This window comes from Lagopus leucura, unplaced genomic scaffold (genome assembly GCF_019238085.1).
Source record: "Lagopus leucura isolate 7727_CA_CO unplaced genomic scaffold, USGS_WTPT01 Super-Scaffold_100012, whole genome shotgun sequence".
Taxonomy (NCBI): domain Eukaryota; kingdom Metazoa; phylum Chordata; class Aves; order Galliformes; family Phasianidae; genus Lagopus; species Lagopus leucura.
In genome coordinates this window covers 9,942,656-9,963,344 of record NW_024962267.1, presented here as the reverse complement: position 1 = coordinate 9,963,344, position 20,689 = coordinate 9,942,656, and the positions used below count along the sequence as shown (strand labels likewise).

General features: G+C 39.6%; 1 protein-coding gene across 4 annotated transcripts in view; it reads left to right on the top strand.

The window, feature by feature from the left end:
- Positions 1-20,689, top strand: part of PLEKHM3 (pleckstrin homology domain containing M3) — a 93,699-nt gene that overhangs the window by 47,280 nt on the left and 25,730 nt on the right. For all 4 annotated transcript variants that reach the window (XM_042874798.1, XM_042874795.1, XM_042874796.1 and 1 more), the window contains one exon: positions 8,978-9,041. In XM_042874798.1, the coding sequence (XP_042730732.1) occupies positions 8,978-9,041 (64 nt within the window). The remainder of the gene's footprint in view (positions 1-8,977; positions 9,042-20,689) is intronic.

Sequence of the window (20,689 nt, the reverse complement as noted above, 5' to 3'; positions counted from 1 at the left end):
GTGTCTTTATTTGGTACGTGTAGTATCACAGCTTGCAGACCCTCACTATCAATGTAATGGCTTTACAAAGCACAACTGACAAGTAAATATGTCATTTTAATTTACCTTTGGTTCATCACGTGGGCTGGTTTTTAAAAAAGGAGTTTAGAAACAAAACGAAGAGACAGCATTCCTAAAAATAGTACCATTTCCGAGTTAGAAATGAAAAAAGGGAGGAGAAAATCCAGTTATCTATCTGGCTCAGAAAACATTATTTTTCTGCTTGGTCTTCACCTAGTATGTGAATGACTATTAATCACCAGCAAGTGAACACAGCATCTTGGAGACCTGTCAGACCCATATAAACAGACTGAAACAAACTGTTAATATTGCTGTCTAGGGAGAACTAAAAACAGACTGATTAATTGTATTGGCACCTTGCTGCCTTTGAGACACTAATAGAGCCTGCCTTTTTAGGGAAAAACATATCACTCTGAGGTTTCTTTTATTAATACTATTTGCATTATCATCATCTTTAAATCTATACCTTGCTCTTGAACTCAGATCACAAAACGAAGATGGCAAAGAAGTTGGAAACTCTTGATGTCCTCTGGGAAGACAAAACTGTTTACAGTGCTTACAAGTCATTTTTTATGAAGAATTCCAGATGGTTATAAACCAGGTTAACTTAGGATCCAGTTGGTTTAAATGTAGAAATGTTATTTATAATGCCTTGTGTGCAAAGATAGGTACTCTGTGAACTTTGTGAATCTTGGCATCTGGTAGGGTACTTAGGACTGGGCTTTGAAGAAGCAAATGACTAAGAAAGACTGGAAGAGAAAAGGGAAGAAAAATAGGAAAAGAAGCAGAAGAAATCCTAGAAGTAGCTAACAGCTTACAGTAAAACACTGGTCATCATTATTTATAATAGTTTGTTTTCACCTTCACCTATTGTTCCTCCAGGTTTTAAACTTCTTATATTTACAAGGGGAAAAAAAAAAAAAAAAAAAAAAAAAGAAAACTAGTGTTGTCTGAGAGGAGAAATAAGGCCCCCCACTGGTGCATATCAGCAGTGTTCCCTGGGGATTGGCCTGCTGAGGATACCGGCCAGTTGGTGAGCACCCTGTTTTACAAGAGGTGTTGTTACGCCTGGAATGTTAAGACCATCACTTCAACATTGCAACAGAAGTAATTTGCCTCAAATATCTTTAACAAGTTCTCACTTGTTTTGGTTGCCTTGCTTGGGTGGATTCTGTTCAGAAGTGTACAAGACAAAACCTGGAACCAACATTGACTTAGTACAAGTGGAGCTATACAAATCCCACCAGAGCTTTCAAGGTAGATGAATAAATGGCACAAGCAAACAAGATTACATCAATGAAGTGGATAGGTAGGAAAGAGCAAGAATCCCCAAGTCTATTGAATGATTAGATTATTCTGTGAATGGTGCGTTGTTCTGGTTTTACTTTCTTCTTTTCATTTCAGGGTGTGAAACAAGTAACTGTGCTCCTATGCTGTAGTCTGTCTTCCTCTGTTCTTGTCGTTGTTGAAGGCTCTTCTGGGCAAAGGCCTGTTAGAGTGACTTTTTTTTTTTGGGTGGCCTTCTGGTACTTCCATGTCTACTGTAGGGTAGTGTAACCTAGGTTTACTTTGGAGCACACTCTAAGCTCTCTTTTCTCTGAACGACACACCTGAACTTGCAGTGTTGGTAGCCCAGATGTTATAGACAGACGGCAGTGGAATGAGGCAAGATACTCTGCAACAGATTATGCAGTACGCTAGTGCTCATTCTAATGTCCTCTGTTGTTCTGTGTATGGTGGTGAGAAACTAAATGGAAAATCTTCCCCGAGATCTGGGTATGTTGCATGGTGTGTTATAAGAAAGCCAGATTAGAGCTTGCAGTTGCAGAAGGAAGTTAAAGGTACACCTCCAGTGCTGCACCCCCAGGGTCCTGGCTGAGCCTGCTGGTTTGTCAGCACAAAACGGAGCAAACCCAGATTCAGCTATGCTGAACAATAGAGTCCTGTCACTTCCTACAGTGTGGTCTTAGACATATCACTTCTGACACAAGGATAGATTATTTTCAAAATATTTGTGTGGCACTTGGAGAACCTGTCTAAACACATCACAAAATTCCTGATTGATCTTATGCAATCACTATACAACCAAATACCTCACATATGTGAAGCTGGGGCTATGTCACGTTGTCTTTCAGACCAAGAACAACAGAAGGTCGTTAAGTCATATTCAGACTGTCAAAAGAGAGCGTTTTTCACCATTTTCTCTGCACCGGCTAAGCCATTTGGAGAGTGGAAAATTCCAAAGCAAGGGAACAAAGACACAGCTTGTGAAAGCAATTGACTGTAAAAAGAAAATTTGAGAAGGAGAGCAAGAAAAGGATGTGATTTCATAGCACAGAGCTATGAGTTAAGTGAAAAAAGGAAATATGTTGCTCAGGTGATTAGGAGAAGAGAGGGAGAGAAATACATTCAAAGAAGATATCTGGATATTCTGAGAGGATAAGACCATTTAGTTTTAAGACCAAATGACACCTGAAAGGAAGAAAGAATGAGAAAGCACAGAGAAGAATGCTTGTGCCACTATTCTATGTAGATACTGTGTGTATGTGATCATTGCACTAGCTAAAATGAAGCATGCTTGGAGCCCTTACAAACAGACCGCCTCTTTGTTTCAATTCTTTTTGTTTGTTTGTTTTGAAGAAGTAACTGTGTTTGTGGGCTTCTTTTAAGTTAACACCCTAAAAATACATTTGGCTAAAATTGTGGAGGGCTCAGTATGAAGTTAAAGTAGATCTTGAGCTTTCATTTCAACTTTCTGGAGCAACAAGACTGCTGCCAGAGCAGCCGCAGGCAGAAGGCAGTATTGCAGTCTGTTTAAGTCAAGGGTAAACTGAAAGCACACAAGGCAGTGCTCTACCGTTGTAAGCATCCAGCTGAGGTGTGTGCTGGGAGAGATGAGATATATTTTTCCAGTGTATCTTCAGGTTCATGTTAGCATTTTCTGGTCTAGGGGTACATCTGCACTTCCTTGTCAAACAGATCAGTAGTACTAGATTTCTCTCAAAATTGTAGTTTTCCTTCTCTTTTTGAGACTAGATTACTTTTAAAAATAATATACTGATTTAAAAAGAAGTTCATGTTGCTTGTGGAAACTGCATTAAATATTACTTGTGCCATTGTCATTGCAGTGTTTTTATATCAGAACTTACAGTAGGGAACTTCAAGGATTTTTCTCCAACTTGATTTCAAAATTATTTTCAAGCTATTTTGAATTCGAGATGAAATTTGTCTCTAACTAGTTCTCTGCATCCTGCTTTTAGTACTGATGATAGTTGATTCCTGAGTTTTTGATCTGTAGTAATTCTTTCCTTTCACAATTTTACCTTAACCTTACTGAAATAACCACAGAGGAGAGAGACTTACTACACTGCATTTTTGCTGGAAGTTTATTTCCTGATTTGGGATTGCTGACGAAAGATTAGCTGGTTTAGGAATGCTCACGGGGAATTTCATAACAACATGAAAAATTACTTTACCTGGACATGCTTGGTAATCAATCTAGCACTTAGTGTGGGTTGAAATTATTTAGAGAACGGCTGTTCCCAGAAGAGTTCCCTTATGAAATTGAAATGGTTCAGAAGTGTTTTGTTTTGTTTTTTTTTAAACCAAAATCCCCGACTGGGGGGGGGGGGGGAGCAACAGACAACAATCTAGCGTAAATACCTCAAGAAGTAAATCATTAATACCTTATAAATTTTACTACTATTTTAATTTTCTTAATTTATTCTTAGCTTTTGACAGCTGAATCAGCAGGTTTCCCAGGACCCTATTTCCCTAAGTAACTTTTCTGACTGGAAAGTTGGGGTTCTTTCTCCCAGTGTACTCCTAGGAGCTGGGATTGCTAAGGAAAAGCAATATAGCAGAAGCCTGAATAAAAATATAAGAAATAGCAATGCAAGTAAAACATTCTACTTTTTCTCCCTCATCTTTGTTGCTGTTCTGTAACTTAAATTAACAGACCCACGTATTTGAATTCACTGTCGAGTTACTTATATCCCTCTCCACTGCTTAAAGTAATTCTGAAAAGTTTGAGGTGCGGTGAAAGAGATAAGAGCACAAGCTTCTCCTACCTGCCTGCTGCGTGCACATTCACAGCTGACAGAGGTGCACAAGCAAGGGTTTAAGAGGTTCTGTTGCCTCTTGTCTAGGGGATAAAAAAATGCGTTCAGTGTAGCAGGAATGGTGGAAATCAGAGTGTGCTGGCTTGCCTGCTGGTGCAGTAACTTAAAAGTAAATGGGTGGTGGTGTAAGTCGCAGGGCCAGCCTACAAACAGTGCTGTCTGAGGAAATGGACTTGGTATCTGGGGTGCTGTGCCAGCTGTGGGTGTAGCAGTTTCCTGCAGAGGGGTGGAGGAACTTCTGAATGTGGCAGCGTGCTAGACTGGTGCATCTGCATCTCCCATGAATCAGAGCGCAACCACGCAAATCTCAACCTGGCCAAACAAGATGCTCCTGGCTGGTACATGAAATCATGGTGCCAGCTTCCCCTTTCCTCCCTGCCCCAATCTCCATTTTCAGCAGCCTTTTTGGTACAAAAGAAACTTGACTGTGCCCACCAGCCAGCTAACTTGATTTCTTTTGATTGTGGTATAAAAAGAAGAGTTCACTTTCCTTATCACATTTGTACTTTGGTTATAGTGTCAGGCTTGAGCAGATTAATTAGTTGAAGCTTTAGCCAAGCTGTCGGGGTATTTAACCCACTGGAGAAAAATGACCCAAGCTGATGATAAACAGGCTTTAAATGCAGAGCAATTACTTAGTGCTAACAAAGCACCATGACTACACACTTTGTCCAAATGCAAAAAGCAAAGCCTTATCGGTGATTCTGTTTGCAGGAGGACACTAAAAGATAACCTTTGTTTGTGCAAATACTTACATGATAAGATCCTCTGAAAGGAAACAGTTGAAATTTCAAGTTCTATCTTGCCTGAAGGCTGATATATATCAAACAAGAAATAATAATAATCGCAATCTGAGAATGCTTAATTCTCTGTGTTAGTTGGACCCAAAGTCTCAGAATGGTAAGTTTCTTTCCTGCTCACATTGATTGCTCTCTTTGCTAGCACGTTACAATAAAGCAATTAAAAGACCTTTAACCAACAGGACTTTGGATTTCATTGTTTGTGGGGATTGGCAAAGCTAAAGGGCTGGTTGGCATTGAACTTAGTTTGTTCACTGCAGACTTAATTCTGACTGGTAGCCAGGGTTTACAGCACTGCAATCCTGTGACTCATAACTGTTCTGTTTTGCATCAGTGATGAAACTGGGCTGGCAGTTTCCAAACCTCGTGAAAGCTTAGGAGGTGCTTTTAGTGGGACGTGCACTCAATACCATTTGCTTCTCAGGGGTCACAGGTCACATTCTGAAGCAGCAAAAGTTTGGGTTTTTATTGTGATGAGTCCTAACATCTTGCATTTGACCTCTGCCTAGCTCACTCTGAGTTTTTTCTGTGCCTTAAGATTTGACTGAAAGGACACTGTTTATTGAATGCTTTTAATTGACTTTAGGGAAAAAAAAAAATCAATGTCTCATAGAGCATCAATCAAAAGATTTACAGAGTGGACGTATTTTCTTTTGTTTTCAAATAACTTGCAAGAGATTTCCCATTTGGTGTTTGTAAAGGACCTTTATGTCAAAAGAAAAACTTAAAATACCAAATGCAAACACATGTTTTGGTCTTTTCAGTCAGAGGACTTAAATTAACCCAAGCGTGTTCAAAAGCGCCTTCTCCTGTGAAAAGTAGAGATGTATTTTCTAGTGAATTGTTTCTGAGTGTAGTTACCCCATTCTGCTCTGCAGTCCATGTTACAATTTTAACCACAGATGTGATTCTAGGCTGATTTGGATGCTATGTAATATTTTGTCCAGATGCTAATGCAGTGGCACACTGATTGTGTGAGTCCCATCTCACCTGCAGTACTCTGATGTCTGGTTTCCTGTGTTCAATTTCAATTACTGTTGGCAGAAGGATGAAGATGAAAGACTTGAAGTCTGCATGAGAAGAAGTATCTTGAGACAAGAAGGGAGAGACACTGAATTATTAAATTATTCCTATGTGCCCTTACTGCAAAATATGTTACAGTCATGTCCCTAGATTTAGAGAACTTTTATGGAAGACCTCTGGAAATGCTGGATGTTATTCGTTTTCTTGTTCACTGGATTGTTTAGTGTGGATTTCCTGCCCCAACTGATTTACCTGCATTTTATAGGTTGTTTTCTTTTAAATATGCATTTGTGTCTGGTATTCTAGTGCCTTTTGCGCTTCTCCACCTACTAGAGGTGTAGGTGTTCTCCACCTACTAGAGGCTGACAACGCTGGTGATAAGCATGTATTTTGGAGCAGTGCCTTCCCAAGTTGCAACAATTGCTCTGAAAGTAATAATGTCTTCCACTTTATTATTTTGGCCTACAATGTCAGAGTCAGATGCTGGTGGTATGACAGCAAAAGTTGAACCTTCTCATCAATATTCCGTAACATTTTGTTGCTCAGCTCACAACAGGTGAGGTGAAGGCACGTAATTTATATTTTAAGAGATCAGGGACTGAGCTTTTAGACTATTGAAGTGTTTTCATGTTTGTTCTCAACTTTGGCGGACCATAGGAAGATTGCAAATCTGAAACCATATCAGCACTACTTACTGAGTGCTTTTTAATGCCTCAGTTTCCATATCACAGGAAAGTATTCCTTTAGTGTCATTTCTTTAGTGTCATTTCTTTAGTGTCATTCATGTGTGTGTTTCTGTGCCTTACATTAGGCTGAGAGAGTAGTGCCAACTTCTGTTCCTGGAGGTAGGTTTGGAAGGAATGACGAGTGCTGGATGCTGGGTCTGCAGAGTTATTGCTGCACACATGTTTCAGGAGGGGAGGTGGATGTGAGGAGAGGTGTCACCAGGGCCTGTGCTGGCTGAGACCTTTGGCAATGGCCATCACTTGATCCTTAGTTTGCTCTTCGTCAGCATGCTTTTTAGAAGTTACAATTTGCAGGAAATAAAATGTAGTCCTTGAAGGCAGGGGAACGTGATGTTAGTCACTGATATTAGTCATTGACAGTTTCTGCCTTGTGGGCTATTCAGGCTACAGACTTTCTGTAGCCTAGAAAAGGAAATCTTTCATTAGCTAATTATTTTCCTTAGCAGTACTGTAAGGGCGTCAGCAAATAATACACTTCCTGGCAAAGCTATCATGCTGTTTAGTGCCTGTGTGTGATCAGGAGAGAATAAAGGGGAAATTTTAATGAGATAAATTGTATGAGAGCTGAAGAATACTAAAGGCTTTGAAATGCTGCTCAGAGTTAAGTCTTAGCAATCAATTTTAATAATCTTCTACATGTAAATGAGGAATCCAAGTGTCACATGTTGTCTGATACCTGGATTTTTGACTGGTTTCTAGCTATCTTTGACACTGTTCCAAATGTTTAATGAAGGCATGATGCAACAGAGCCACTGAAACACATTCACTTCTGATTGAAGCAATGGCATAGTATACAGAACTGAAAGGGGAAAATGCACTGGGCTAGTGAAACAGCAGCTGAGAAACAGCTGGATAGGGGAGATGTGCTTAGTGAGTTAAGAAAGAGCAGGGCATAATCTTGCTCCAGAAGAGTGCCATGAAATAGGCAGCGCCCAGTTGTCAGTGCCTTGCTTGCAGAATCTTTCCTTCCCACTCCAACAAAGATTAGTTTTTTTTCCAAAAACACAAAAAGGGTGGCAGGATTTCTTACTGCTCACTTTAACAGCAGTGAAAAAGTCCTAATCCTTCTAAGACAGCTTTGAAAGCATCACCTTAAAATAGTTGTTTAAGGCACCTGATAAGCAGGATGAAACAGGGTGCTTCCATTATTTGTGAGATTCAGTGTTTTGTCAAAGATTGCTGTTGATGCTATGAGGCCTGCTGAATTGTGGTTGAGCTAATTATGTTGTTCCAGTTTCTAAAATCTCTTGAGTTCCTGTGTACTTTGTCATTAGTTTCATATTATCATCAAATTCATATCGATCTTTCAGTATCTTGACAGTTTCTTTTTGTTCATGTCTGGTGGACTTTCTGTTCATTCAGTTCTACCACTGCAAACTGATCTTCATCAGAGCTTTGTTCATGTGTTAAATAAGGTCAGTAATTTGGTTTCTGTGTTACCTGAAAACTATGTGATTGTCATGATTGTAGCGTAGGAAATTCTTCTCTAAACAGTAGATATTGTGAAGTAGTTGCTATTCTACATATGTTTGGTTTCTTTTCCTTTTTCCGGAAGAGTGATGTGATTATCTTCTCAATGGAATGCCTAAGCATGGTGTTAAGTTTGTCCTAGGCAGATGGGAAATAAAGCTGGTTAGCTGCTTGTGCCTCTTGTTTGCACAAAGGTAGGCATTTTAATTAGATACTTTTCCCAACAGATGCATGGGTTTTCATAAACTTTTCTTGCTAATATCCACTTGACTTCACAAAGTTGATTTTTCTCTGTACTCTTACTTGAACTCCATTGTTCATTTTATTAGAAGTCATTCTAAGGACATCTGTTTCAGTTTCTGTAATTTAGCTTTATTGCACATGTTTGTCAGACAATAGTCAATGGTCCTGCTTGAACCCATGTTTTATGTAAGAAAAATACAACTTTCTCAAATAAGTCTTTGTAAAGTTTATTCCAATACAGATTTTCTGTGTACAAAAGGGAATCTATATCAGTCAGTTTTATGGTGGAAAACGTGTAGGCAAATGACACTGGTGTGTGGTATTCATTCTCATTGTGGAAATTGCGGAGTAGTTGTGTCCTTGAGGAATGTTGAGAAGTAGTTAATGACAAATTCTCTTGCTAATGCCTTTGTTCTGCAGTCTCTTGGGGAAGGGAAGAAATCTTTGAGTTTCCCAGTCAAAAAAACCCTATATTTTAGAAGCATTTCAGTGCATCAGTTCTTCTCTTTTTCAGGATCTTTCCAAGAGAGTATCTTCTTCAGCAAATCCATCTTTATTCTCTGGCGGACCTCCAGCAGGTAAGTTCATTCATTAATTCTACTTTTCTCTTACCACCTTCTTCAATGCTAATTGTGTATTCCCACTTCAAGTTAACCAAAATGTAAGTTGCTTTACTTTAAAGCGATCTCTGTGGTATATAGTTTGACATAAAAGTGGGCTAACAGGGCATTGGTTAGTATTGAGAGAGAAAATGTAGGGCTGCAGTGTTGAAATAGAACTGGAAATAGGCCACAAGAGAAAACTTTGCTGGGAGAAATTTTCATCTGAAGCTCAACTGGAGACGAGTAGTGACAAGTAGTACTTACTTTTTTGCTTGAAAGAGTAGTTCTTTAGGAATTTGAGTTTGTACAGTCCCTAGTGCAACCTGCCTATTAAGTAAGTCTGCTAGGTATTACAACAATACTAAAAAGGGGAAAAAAAAGTTCATCAAGCACACTACAAAGTCAGGCAGTGTTACTATGACCGTGGAAGAGATAATGCACCAACAAAACGTGTCTTTGTGTTGGTGTTGATTGAGCTAAGTGAACAGCTTGCAATGCATCTGCCTGAACAGCAGAATTCTGTCACATACAAGATTAAACAAGAAGAAAGAACTGAAAAGGACAGGGAGTCCAAGGTGAATGTGCTGCCATGTTTAGATACACAGTGAAGGAAGCAATGAGGTAAGATTTGCTAGCTGACCAAGGCACCATCTGCTTCTATGCTGTTATCAGTGACATGTAAAACATGTTATTTTAAGCTTCTTCCACTGATAATTCACTTGTCCAATCTTACCGTTTCTTCAGGGTAACAGGCAGTCTAGTCAGTTTGAGGTGTTTGGTTGATTTCTTAAATTGATGTAGTTCAAATTGCCCTCAGAGCTGGAAACTACAGAGCCACAGATTCTGCAGGTTTTTTGTTGGCTGGTGAAGTTGTGGAATTGAAATGATTCCATATATAAAATAAAAAGGCTAGTCATCCAAAGCAAATTTCTACATCCTTTCAGCATGTTCTGCTATCATCTCTAATAATCAAGGCATGAAATAGCAAGCTACTTAACTCCAGAGCTGCAGTCTCCCTGGTGGGCCTGTCTATTAGCCCCCAGCGCTTTGTAAGCTGCTTAATCAGTTTCCAGCACTGGTAGTAGATGTTTTAGAAGCAATCAGCAGCTTATCGAGCACCCTGTGGGAGGGATGGAGGGTAGAAGTCTCGATTCATTCATTGATTTAGCAGTTCCCTTTAGTATGTTTCTTTGTGTTTATTTGTGTTTGCAAAACGCCTTCTCTTCCCCTGAGGGCCCAAGCCCCAGATTTATCATGTTTAGAGGCAGTATAATTTGATTACCATTTCTACTGGGGTTGGTTAAATTGGATTTACCTTTTAATCTAGCCATATCCTTGATGTCAGCCTAGAAAGGGTTTTTCACATTTCAGCATCTACAGGTTTGAATTCCCATTATCTGTTTTTGTCAAAATGTAACCAAGTTGGAAAGAGGTTGGAAGGCCCTGGTGAGAGAAATACAAGACCCTGCTGTGTCCCCCACTTTGCCCCTTCCTGCTGCTTTCTCCATATGGCTCATCATTTTCCATTCAGCTGCAGTTGAGTTGGGGTGTTTTTTAATCCTAAAAGTTTTCTCTCCTTTTGATTCCTCTACTGCCTATTTCTTCATATCCATGAGCTGCTTTTACACTGTGTCCTGCTGTCATGTATATTGTGTGTGTTTGGAGAATTAACTAAAAGTTTTATTAAAGATTAATGGAAAGATAAAGCATGGTGAGTGAATTAGAAAAGCAGAGAGGGGTAATCTGCAGATATAAGCAACCTTTACCTTGGTTAGTCACAGCTCAATTCTTATTTGTTTCCTAGCCAGATTCTCTTTACAGATCCTGGAAAACAAGCAGTCATTTTCAACCAAGCAGCTGTATTTTAGAAATGTGCTAAGGATCTGTTCTCAGGTACTAAAAAAAAAAGTTGGAGGTGTCAGATGATCAAGCATCATACAGTGTTACTTTAAAAGGAAACAATTTAAATCTCCATGCCTAGATGTTATGGGTGTGGCAAAGTACTTACTGGTGAGAATGGTTGTAATTTGGATCTGGTTGGCCAGGGCTCTACTAGGGAAGACCTTAACTGAGATTCAAAACTGAGGGAGGAAAAAAATAGACAAGATGTCATCAGTTTTGGAAACTTGCCTAACTCTCTAACCTCTAACTCTAGTGAGGAGGTACTTTTTGTAATGGCAGGTGTGAGTAGGACCCTACCAGAGGCAGTAGGTGATATTCTTTATTTGTGTATGTGTGTTTATTTAAAATAGAGAAAAACACACATGCTCCCCAGCAATGTTGCATTGCAAACAAGCATCCTAGTGACTACAGCAAAGCTTATAGCAAGTCCATCCATGGACACTCTCATGGGGAATTTATTCTTAGCTTCTTCTTGTTCTTGTTGTCATTTTAGGCATTAGCAGCTGAGATAACTAAGTAGATGCGTACAGATTTAATGAGCAGAAACTGAGTGTGACAGCTTTCCTATTCTATCCCATTGGTACACTTTTATTTTTCTTTACAGCCCTCCCTATGATTACCTCTCCAAAGAATCATTTGTTCTGTGTCACTGCTTAGCCTGCTGCTAAAACATCACTGCTTCCCTGTTAGCCAGTTTATTTCAGAGCTATTCCAATCAACTAATACTTTAAAGAAGACAACCTCCAGTTGATAGGAAGCAAGACTTCACTCTTCTTCAAATTACTGTCTTTAGCAGACAATAATAGACTAAGAAAAACACTTCTTGCTTATGTGCAGTATAGTCCCTTCATCGCAAACCTACTGGATGTTGGGAACTTATTCTCTGCTGCTATTGCTAATGTCCACTGGGTTTCTGGACGTGTGAAGGCGATGCGTGCAAATTGGAATTCAAAAGTATCTGTTCATTTTCTGTGGGTTGGAACTATTTTTGGTGACGCTGACAGATTTTACACTGCTAAACACTGAATTATACAGGAACTGACTCAGGCAAGAATATTGCATTTCTTAGGAAAACTAATTATTGCTATTTAAACTGGATTCCAGATTAGTGGAGCTTTACAAGTAGAAGATTTGAAGTGCTAATTGTGACGAGCTTGAAGTTCAGGTGCTTAATCCACACAGAACAACTAATATGTCATGCCTGTTCTTCATGTTAAATAGTAAAATGTGCATGTTTACAGTGTTTAATGCCACATTCTTCTTCACACTAGAATATCTTTTCTTTGTGGAAATGATTTCATCCCAGTTAAACTACCACGAAAAGGTATGGTAAAATAAGGGTCACTGTAACAACAAAAATGACTGGATGTCAGGGATGGCAATGTTGAGTGAGATCTGAGATTTGAAAAGATAAAGATACATTTACACAAAAATAATTAGGAAAATATATTTGAAGTTACAGAGCATGGGAATTTAAAATGATGAGTTGAATTGAACTGTATTGAACCACTGTAAATATATTTATCCAAAATATCAGCAGTTTTCATTTTAAGTGAATTGAGCTAAATGATATTAAAGTCATTTTCATTCTGAATTTTTTTTATCCATAAAAGGACTTAGTGTAGTAATGATTTATCCATTTTTATATCATGGATTAATTAATCCATTAGCATTTAATTGAAGTATCAATTTAATTCACATCAACTTTCCTGACTGTCTTGCTTTGGATGAACACACAGATATTGTGAAGAACTATGGGGAGGAAGAGTGGACAGTAGTTGCACTGTAATGCAGCACAGGTTATGCAGTGAATATGAGATGGGTGTAAAAATCTTTAATGGAAATGCTTCTTTGCAGCATACACAATGAGAATGAGGAACTTTTTGCCACAGTAATATTACCAAGGCCAGAAGTTTATAATCTTTGAGAGGATTAAGTATCCATAATGAGAATGTCCACTGTTGCACTACTTAAGGTAAAAAGATTATAAGGTTTCAGAATAGACACTTTACTTGTTGAGGGGATTAGGGAGATGTCTGTCAATAGGGAAGACATACCAGTGATTTCATCTTTCTTTGACATACTAGTAGAGATTACAGCATCTGATAGGGCTTTGAACAAAGTGAAAAATTGGTCTACAGAAGCATTTCCAATATAAAAATCTTAATGTTTCTGTTCAAGAATTTCAATCACTTAAGTGAAGCTTACATTGCACCTAATTTGAGTTTAGCATATTGTTGGAAAAGGATTAGAAAGTCTTAGAAGAACCAAGAAGTGGTTAGGACTGGTGTACTTTTTCAAGCTTTTAACCTGTCCTGTACTTATTTCATACATCCTTTACGGGTGGGAAATCTGTGTGCTTTCTGTTTTCCTAGACTGAGATGGAGGAAGTTGGTGATGCTTTTTGTAGCATTCTGGAAAAAAAACTGCTTGATAGATTGTAATGAACCAGGTCTGTGCTACAAAGTTTTGATAACGCAGCAGTTTCTTCCGGGGAAGTGATAGGAAGTGGTACCTAACAGGCCTGTGCTAGTGAAAGCCAGTAGCACGCATGTGGCTGCACTGATTGGCAAAACTGGGTTTTGGGCAAAATACTCTGGGGTTGGTTAGAATTGTTCCTGGAATAGGTGCATGGCAAAAACAAACACGCACACTTAATGGATATAGCTGTACTTACAAAGTATTAGTGCAAACTCAGTTACCTATATGAGAAAGTGTCTTGCTGGCATCATTTGTTTCATTCAGTGAATCAATATAAGATGTATCAGCTTAAACATGTATTTACCAAAAAGACTTACCCATGTAGCTGTACCAGCAGATCCTTCTAAGTTTAGACAAGCCCTTACTTTGCTTGAGGGGCAGGAGGTGGCAAATGACAAGGGGAATTAAGGTTTTGTCAGACTTGGCTATGCAATCCTGCTGAGATGGATGAAAATTTGGCTTTCACAGTTTTCTGTGGGAGTTCACTGAGCTCAGCAAGGGCAGCAAAATGCAAGGCACCTCTCTGTCATAACTTCCGTAGTTCACTATCCAGCATGGTAGTGAAAATGTTAGCTTTATGTCTCCAACCTCCTGAACAAAATGTTTGATGCAGTATGTGGAATGGATGCATGTCCTGCGATGTGTTTTGCAGTACTCATCTGAACACAGGCTTAGAGACATTGCTGAGAGTAGAGCTGGCTTAAAGCAGTGGTGGGTTTTAATTGATGTGTCTGGTACAGCTCCTGCTCTTAAATACTTGGTGGGCAGGAGACAAGAAAGAGAAGTTTGTGTGGTGAAGTGAGAAACATATGCATTGCTGAATTCATCTGTGCATTTGTCTAGTTCATTCTGAGGCATAGGTGATATGGTCTCTGTGCTGTCAGCTTTCTCTGAGACAGGACATTTGTAGTTGGATTAAGGTAAGGTGGGTCTTACTTTCCTATATAGATGTTTAAAATAATCATCCTGGACAGGATATAAATAAAGGGAGGGAAAACAGTTTTGGAAGGGTAGTCTATCTGGCCTATTTTAAGTGTATCTTAGGATGGAAACAGCCTGCTTCCCTCTACTGCAATTGAAGAGAACTGGGAATCACTGTTCAGCTCAGATTTACATCTTAGAGTCATTTGCTGGTGTCACAGCAAGCATATTGAGCAGTTTATGTACATAAAAATTGTGAGTCACCTAGATGGTTTTGTACTTGAGCTATGTAAACTCTTGCATCTTGGACCGTAACAGCATAATGTTAATGGCTACGTTTATGCCCTTATTTTTAGACCTGTGCCTTTATGATTGTCATAATTTCATTAGCAGAAGAATATGAAAATAATCCTAGAGTGGCAAAAATGACACAGTGTGTATTTCCATAGCTATTAAAATGCCTGCTAGCAAAATAGCAGTTATACAGTTTGTATGCTTTTCCTGTGGCTTCTTTATCACTCATTTCTGTCACTCCTTGGAGTTTGCTAGTACTGAGTCACCTTTCAGCAGAACAGGAAACGTTTCAGGTTAGCTGATAGTCCAGGTGTGTATGTAATTCCACAAGCTGCTGACAGCTTGGCTTACAATTAGTGGTAATGGCAAGGGTTTTACTGGCATTTCCTTTTTACCACAGTACTTTTGGGGAAAGCAGTTGTCATTGAGAATGGCCCGTGGTCAGGTGGAGAGCGTGGCAGAGCCGGCCAGGCTTATGGGGCAGTGTTTGGGCAGGTGGCAACCAGAGGGATGAGTTCATCCGAGTTTAATTAGGTGTGTTAAAGACTTGGAGGGGAAGCGTGGGCATATAGCAAGTTTGCTAATAGATATTTTTCACATGAGATATAGGTTTGCAGCTGCTTGAGAGCAGAATTTTCAGCAAGCTTTATTAAATACATGTGATGCTTTCCACATGAATATGACATTTGTGCCACTTGTATTATGTGTAGCTTTCTAGTGTGGAACTGTTTAAAACAGCTCTGCAGTGGTACCAGTGGACTGCAAGAGCCTCTGAGATATCCAGAGTTCTTTTAATTTTTTTAAGCTCCTAGAAGAGGAAATAATAATATACACTGCCTCTTTTCTAGTACTCGTTGATACAGACTGGTTTTTTTTTTTAATTTTTGTTTAGTTTTCCTCCTTACTGTGGGGAATGAAAGGCCCCAGTATTGTAGATCAGTCTAACCTCATTGCTGTACTTCTCATAAAATATCTGTTCAGAGAGGCAGCTGGGCATATTCCAAGAAGTAACATCCCTAGAAATAATTTCTCAGAGAAAGAAAATGCTATCTCAGAGTTACCTGCTTGGATGAAAAAGGGGTTTAAAAAGTCTGAATATAATTTGTACTAGCTGAGTTTTTTCAGGTAGTTCTAACAATTTTGTAAGGATTTTGATTTCTTGTTCTGAAATCATGAGAAGATTCCTCTCTAAAATGGCACTGATCCAGTCCAATGCAAAGCAGAAAAGTTTCTGGCTTTGTGATGTCATTCATGAAATGATGTCTTACTCAGTAGGAACGTAGATTAATGTCTCAGCACGCATGCCTGATGAGTCTTATTTAAAAAAAAAAAGAAAAAAGAAAAAAAAAGAAAGGAATACATATACCTCTGCCTGAATGCATATTTGCTTGCGTGAGTATACAGTCACGTATGTTTTTTTAAGCTGCTTTCTGTTCTCTACCAGCCAAATTCCTGGTACTCTTTCAAGCTTGTTTGATTAAAACAGCCTTTAACCTTTGCTTGAATACCTGTTTCTTAAAACAACCTATAATTCATCCTTGCAACAAGATTAGGAGAACTTAGGGTGTGACAAAATTGACATGTAGGTGCCTGGAAACCTTGTGGGAAAGAGAAAGGGAAGAGGACTGAAGTGCTTTGAGTGCAAAAGCAGAACGTCTCTTTGCAGGGCTGGCTGGGGAGCTGGCACTGCCAATTTCCAGGCATGTTGTTTATACTGAGATAATTCCATCTTTCTCACTTGCCAACTTGAATTGAGAGACCTGCAGAATTTCAGAATTTTCTTCCTTTCTTTGAGGAGTAGAGGAGGGTTTGGAGGAACCCTGTCTCTACTTCCTGCTATAAATTCCTTTGGACTGATGGACAAACCTTGTGTATACCCAAGTTTGTTCCACTCTCTCAACCCAAGTAAGACTGTCTTTGCTTGTGCCTTTTCTCTAAATGTGCTTATCAGGTTAACATTTGCTCTTGAACTTGTTTTTGTTCTTCCTGCTCTTCCCAGTGTCTCTAAGAATTGTAGTGGCTAACTGGTGGAATATAATTTTAATGCCAAGTAAAAGTACAACATGTCAAGCAGTCCTGCTTGGAAAAACTGCTAACAGCAGATTTCTGCTGTCACTGCCCGCGGACTGCAAGGAAGTCAAAGCTAGTCAGTGCTTTCTGTTTATTCACATTCTCACTCATTTCTGCTTCAATTTGATTTGTTTGGATTTTGTTTTGTTTTCCTTTGTGGTGTTCATCGCCAGGTTTCCTTTTGGAATGCTTTCTGACCTGTGTGAGCGACAAGTTAGCACAGCATAATGTATGGCTGTCCTACGTGTCTTTCTTTGTGTCAAGGCCAGCACTGGCAAAATAGTGGCGTGTGTGTCAGAGTCAGCATTTTGCACTGGTGTCAGCAGCTGGTCAACAGAGACCTTGGCCTCACTTGCTCCCGTCCATCCTGCTTTCACCCATGCTACTGGCTGAACAGGCGCTTGGGACAGCCAGGCATCTGCAAAGACTGTGTAAAGTGAAAAGGAAAGGAAGGGTGACACCACAGTGGTGTCACCCTTACTATTGGGAGCTGGTATTGTGGCCTGTAGCATGGCTGTAGCAACCAAAGATGTGTTTTCAGTTAGCCTAGATCAAGTCAAACTGGGTCTGTACGCAACCAAAACATGGCATTTCCCCTCCCCATCCAGTTGGCTGCCCATTTTATGTTCAGTTCTAACCAGGCAGATCCCAAGCTGGAGCTGTGCTCTCCTGAGGTTACTGTTTTGTTCTGGTTTTATTTGTTTTACAGCAACACATAGATTCTAGTGTGCATGCACGCAAATATTAAGAAATCATTCTTCCCTTAAGTCACTTGCAATTTAAATAAACAAGGCAGGCAATCTGAAAGAGATGACTGGAAGTCAAAGTGGAGCAAGGAAACCTGATCAGACCTGTATATTACACAAAGATGGGGCAGAGCTGAGATCTGATATCTGCCTCCCTGGGGGTTTTACCTCATGATCATCCTTCCTCCTTTCATTTCCCTTTCCTCTAAACTAAAGATTAATTGTGCACTGAAATCATAACAAGAATTCAGAGTTAAGAATATGGTGAACGGAAGGGAAAAAATCCTCAAGGAAATTAACAGTCCAGGAGCATTGTCTGTTCCCTATGTGGAAATGGTCAGTAATTTCCCAGCCAGGGAATGTGTTTTCCCTTTCTCTGCTTTGCAGCTTTTGTTTATCCTTAGCTAAGCATATTCTAGCATTCTTGTCTCCAACTCAATGTTTTCATTCTGTCAATGGCAGAAGTACTGACTCTGCTGAAAGCTGTTAGAGAGTAGAGACTCCATTTTACCCTTGGCATTATAAGGCCAATCTCCGCACTTAATAAGTATGTAAAATACTTGTTCAACAGTTAGCTGAGGGGGAAGGCAAGCACTGTAGCCTTCCAGCACTCAAGTTACTCTTCTTCCAGGCATGCAACAAAGATCATTCATAAGAGAGAAGTGAATTCATCAGAAAATGCTTTCTGAATTGCACAGTATAAGAATTGGAAATAGAGCCTGAAACGAAGGCAGTTGACCACAGCAAAAAAGAGACCTGAGATGGGTAGTAGGAAAAGCTTTCTGGATGTTTTGAGTGTTGAGAATTGTGGAATCCCTGTGGTGAGAAGTTTTTAAGCAAGTCTGTCAGTTGGATGGGCTGTAGCAGGAAGAGTAAACTGGAGGTTTACATATCCAGCCCTATTTTCTTCAGTCATTGATAGTTCCTTCAAAAGCATATTTCTCATGTGCTCTGGAGGTGCTGGTGATTACTGGGTATTTAGTCCTCCTCCACAAAGCTCCCATCAATGGAATTTGGAGAGGGGTGAACACGGTGATGAATCTAAGCCATTCTGTTCTGAAGCTTTTTATTTTTTCATTCAGTGCAGGAAGTATGTTCTCTGTGATACTCAAGGCAAGGCTGAAGCTTACCTTGAGCTTGTTAGCAAATGCTGCATTAAAAACTAGCCGTCTGTGAAGGGATAAAAAGGAAACAACCAGGAACATGAAGAAATCTTGACTGTGGAAGATGGTGGAAAGCCGTGCACTGTTTGTTGACTACTCCTTCCAATAACTTCTGTCTTCCAGGCATTCTTGTGGCACTTACCCCAGTAATTAAAGGACTCTGTGTCCCTTCCGCATATGGAATTGGAGAGAGTGAATGAACTTCATGTCTACCACCCCTTCTGTTTTCTCTGTGCCTCTTGGCCTTTTCATGTCTCTTTGTGTTGCATAAGTGCCTCTTGGCAAATTGTCTCTGTGTTTCAGACAGAGGCAAGTGTGCGTCTGGCCTTGAGAAATAATCATAAATTTTATTCTGTCAGGAAGAGAGGCCAGGACAATCCAGTTGAGATTTGAACCTATAGTTCAAGGTGCTCTAGCAATTTCATATCACTTAACCCATCCCCTCCAGGCAACACTTACGTCTGACATGTAAATCGGACTGGAGGAATAAATGGAACAAATTGCTGGTGCTCCAGAGTAGGGTTATGAGGCAAACCTGTATCTTTAAAGAGAGGGCCTTCCAATAAACGTTATCTGCAGAGAAATACATCAGCTTCTACATAAGTAGTTAATGTTACTGCTTTGGTGTTGGCTTATAAAACAGCTTTATCGCCTCTATGACGATAATGATTAACAAGCTGATTTACGAGGGTGGGGTCACAAAGCCATTTGGTGAATTTAGCTTGTCTCACAGTGGCAGTGAGATCTGAGTTTTACAGTGTTTTCATCACTTTAACTGGAATACTTAACCCCAATGGTAGGGCTTTTAGACAGAGGAGTAGCAACAGATACTGCTCTATAACAAAGGTTTTCGTCCTGCATTTCTGATACATGAGGAAAATATAGGTCCAGTTCGGAGAGTTCTGTCTCTCTTCATGGTTTATTCATACATCCACAGTGTAGTGACGGTGTTCCTGGTGCCTGTGGTTGTTGGTTGTCCCTTCTGTCTAAGCTCACGGAATGTTACAGGGGTTTGTAGTTTTCCTCCTTGCTCTCAGACTGTAGAAAGTCTGTGTAAAATATCCTTCAGCTGATGATCTCCATTAACTTGCGTCTTAACATAAGAATTACTTTTTTAAACAACTTCTGATTTTGCTTTTATTATTGTATGTTGGAAATTACTTAGGCAAAAAAATATAAACAGTTACATTAATCCAGAAACCTTTGATGTGACACTTTCATCGTGGCGCTTTTTAGAATTCAGACTTCTTGGCCTTGGCAGTGTTACATACTGAGCAGAATATTATATCTGAAAGATCAGCAAGCTGCATCCCCTCTGCCACCTGTCTTGACACAGTCTTTATGTAGGTGATTGAAGATACTTATGATCTCCATGCTATGTAAGCATTTACTACACTTTTTTCTTTTTGAAAAGTTGATAGAAATGCACGGACGGGATTGGAAGTTTGATGACTCTCAGAGAAATGCACATCATATGGACTCCTGCAGGGATGGAGGTCTTCCTCTTTACCTGTTACTACTTAGCGTGCATTGCTGAAAGGTGCCCTGCCCTCAAAGCAAACACACACTCCCTTGAGGAATGTCTGAAAACTGTACTGCTTTTTTTTCCTCTTCTCCAGAAAGTTCATCACGTCTGATAGATGGGAGAATTAATTTATGTGGCCATGATGCAAGGGCTGTTTATTTCTGTGGTCCTGGGCTAATAGGTGGGCAAGAGGTTACAGAGGTGCTCAAGTACAGAGGCGGTACTTAAAGTGACAGTGCCTTATAGTTGACTCAGTTTTTCTTTTTTTTCCCCCACTACCTCTAATTGAACTTACAGCCCTTGCAATATTATGTCTTTGGGAATAAAACAGGCTGAGTTTAGAGGGGACTTCCATCCTTATCTAATCAGCATTGATTGCTTTCCTGTGACACCCAGGCAGAAACAGCTATTATGTCTTTTCTAATTTAAATAACTGTCACTCAGGATCTGGAGCAAACTCTTAACAAATTATTTTGCATTAAGGCTTTTTTGAATGCTTTTTTTTTTTTTTTTTTTTTTTTT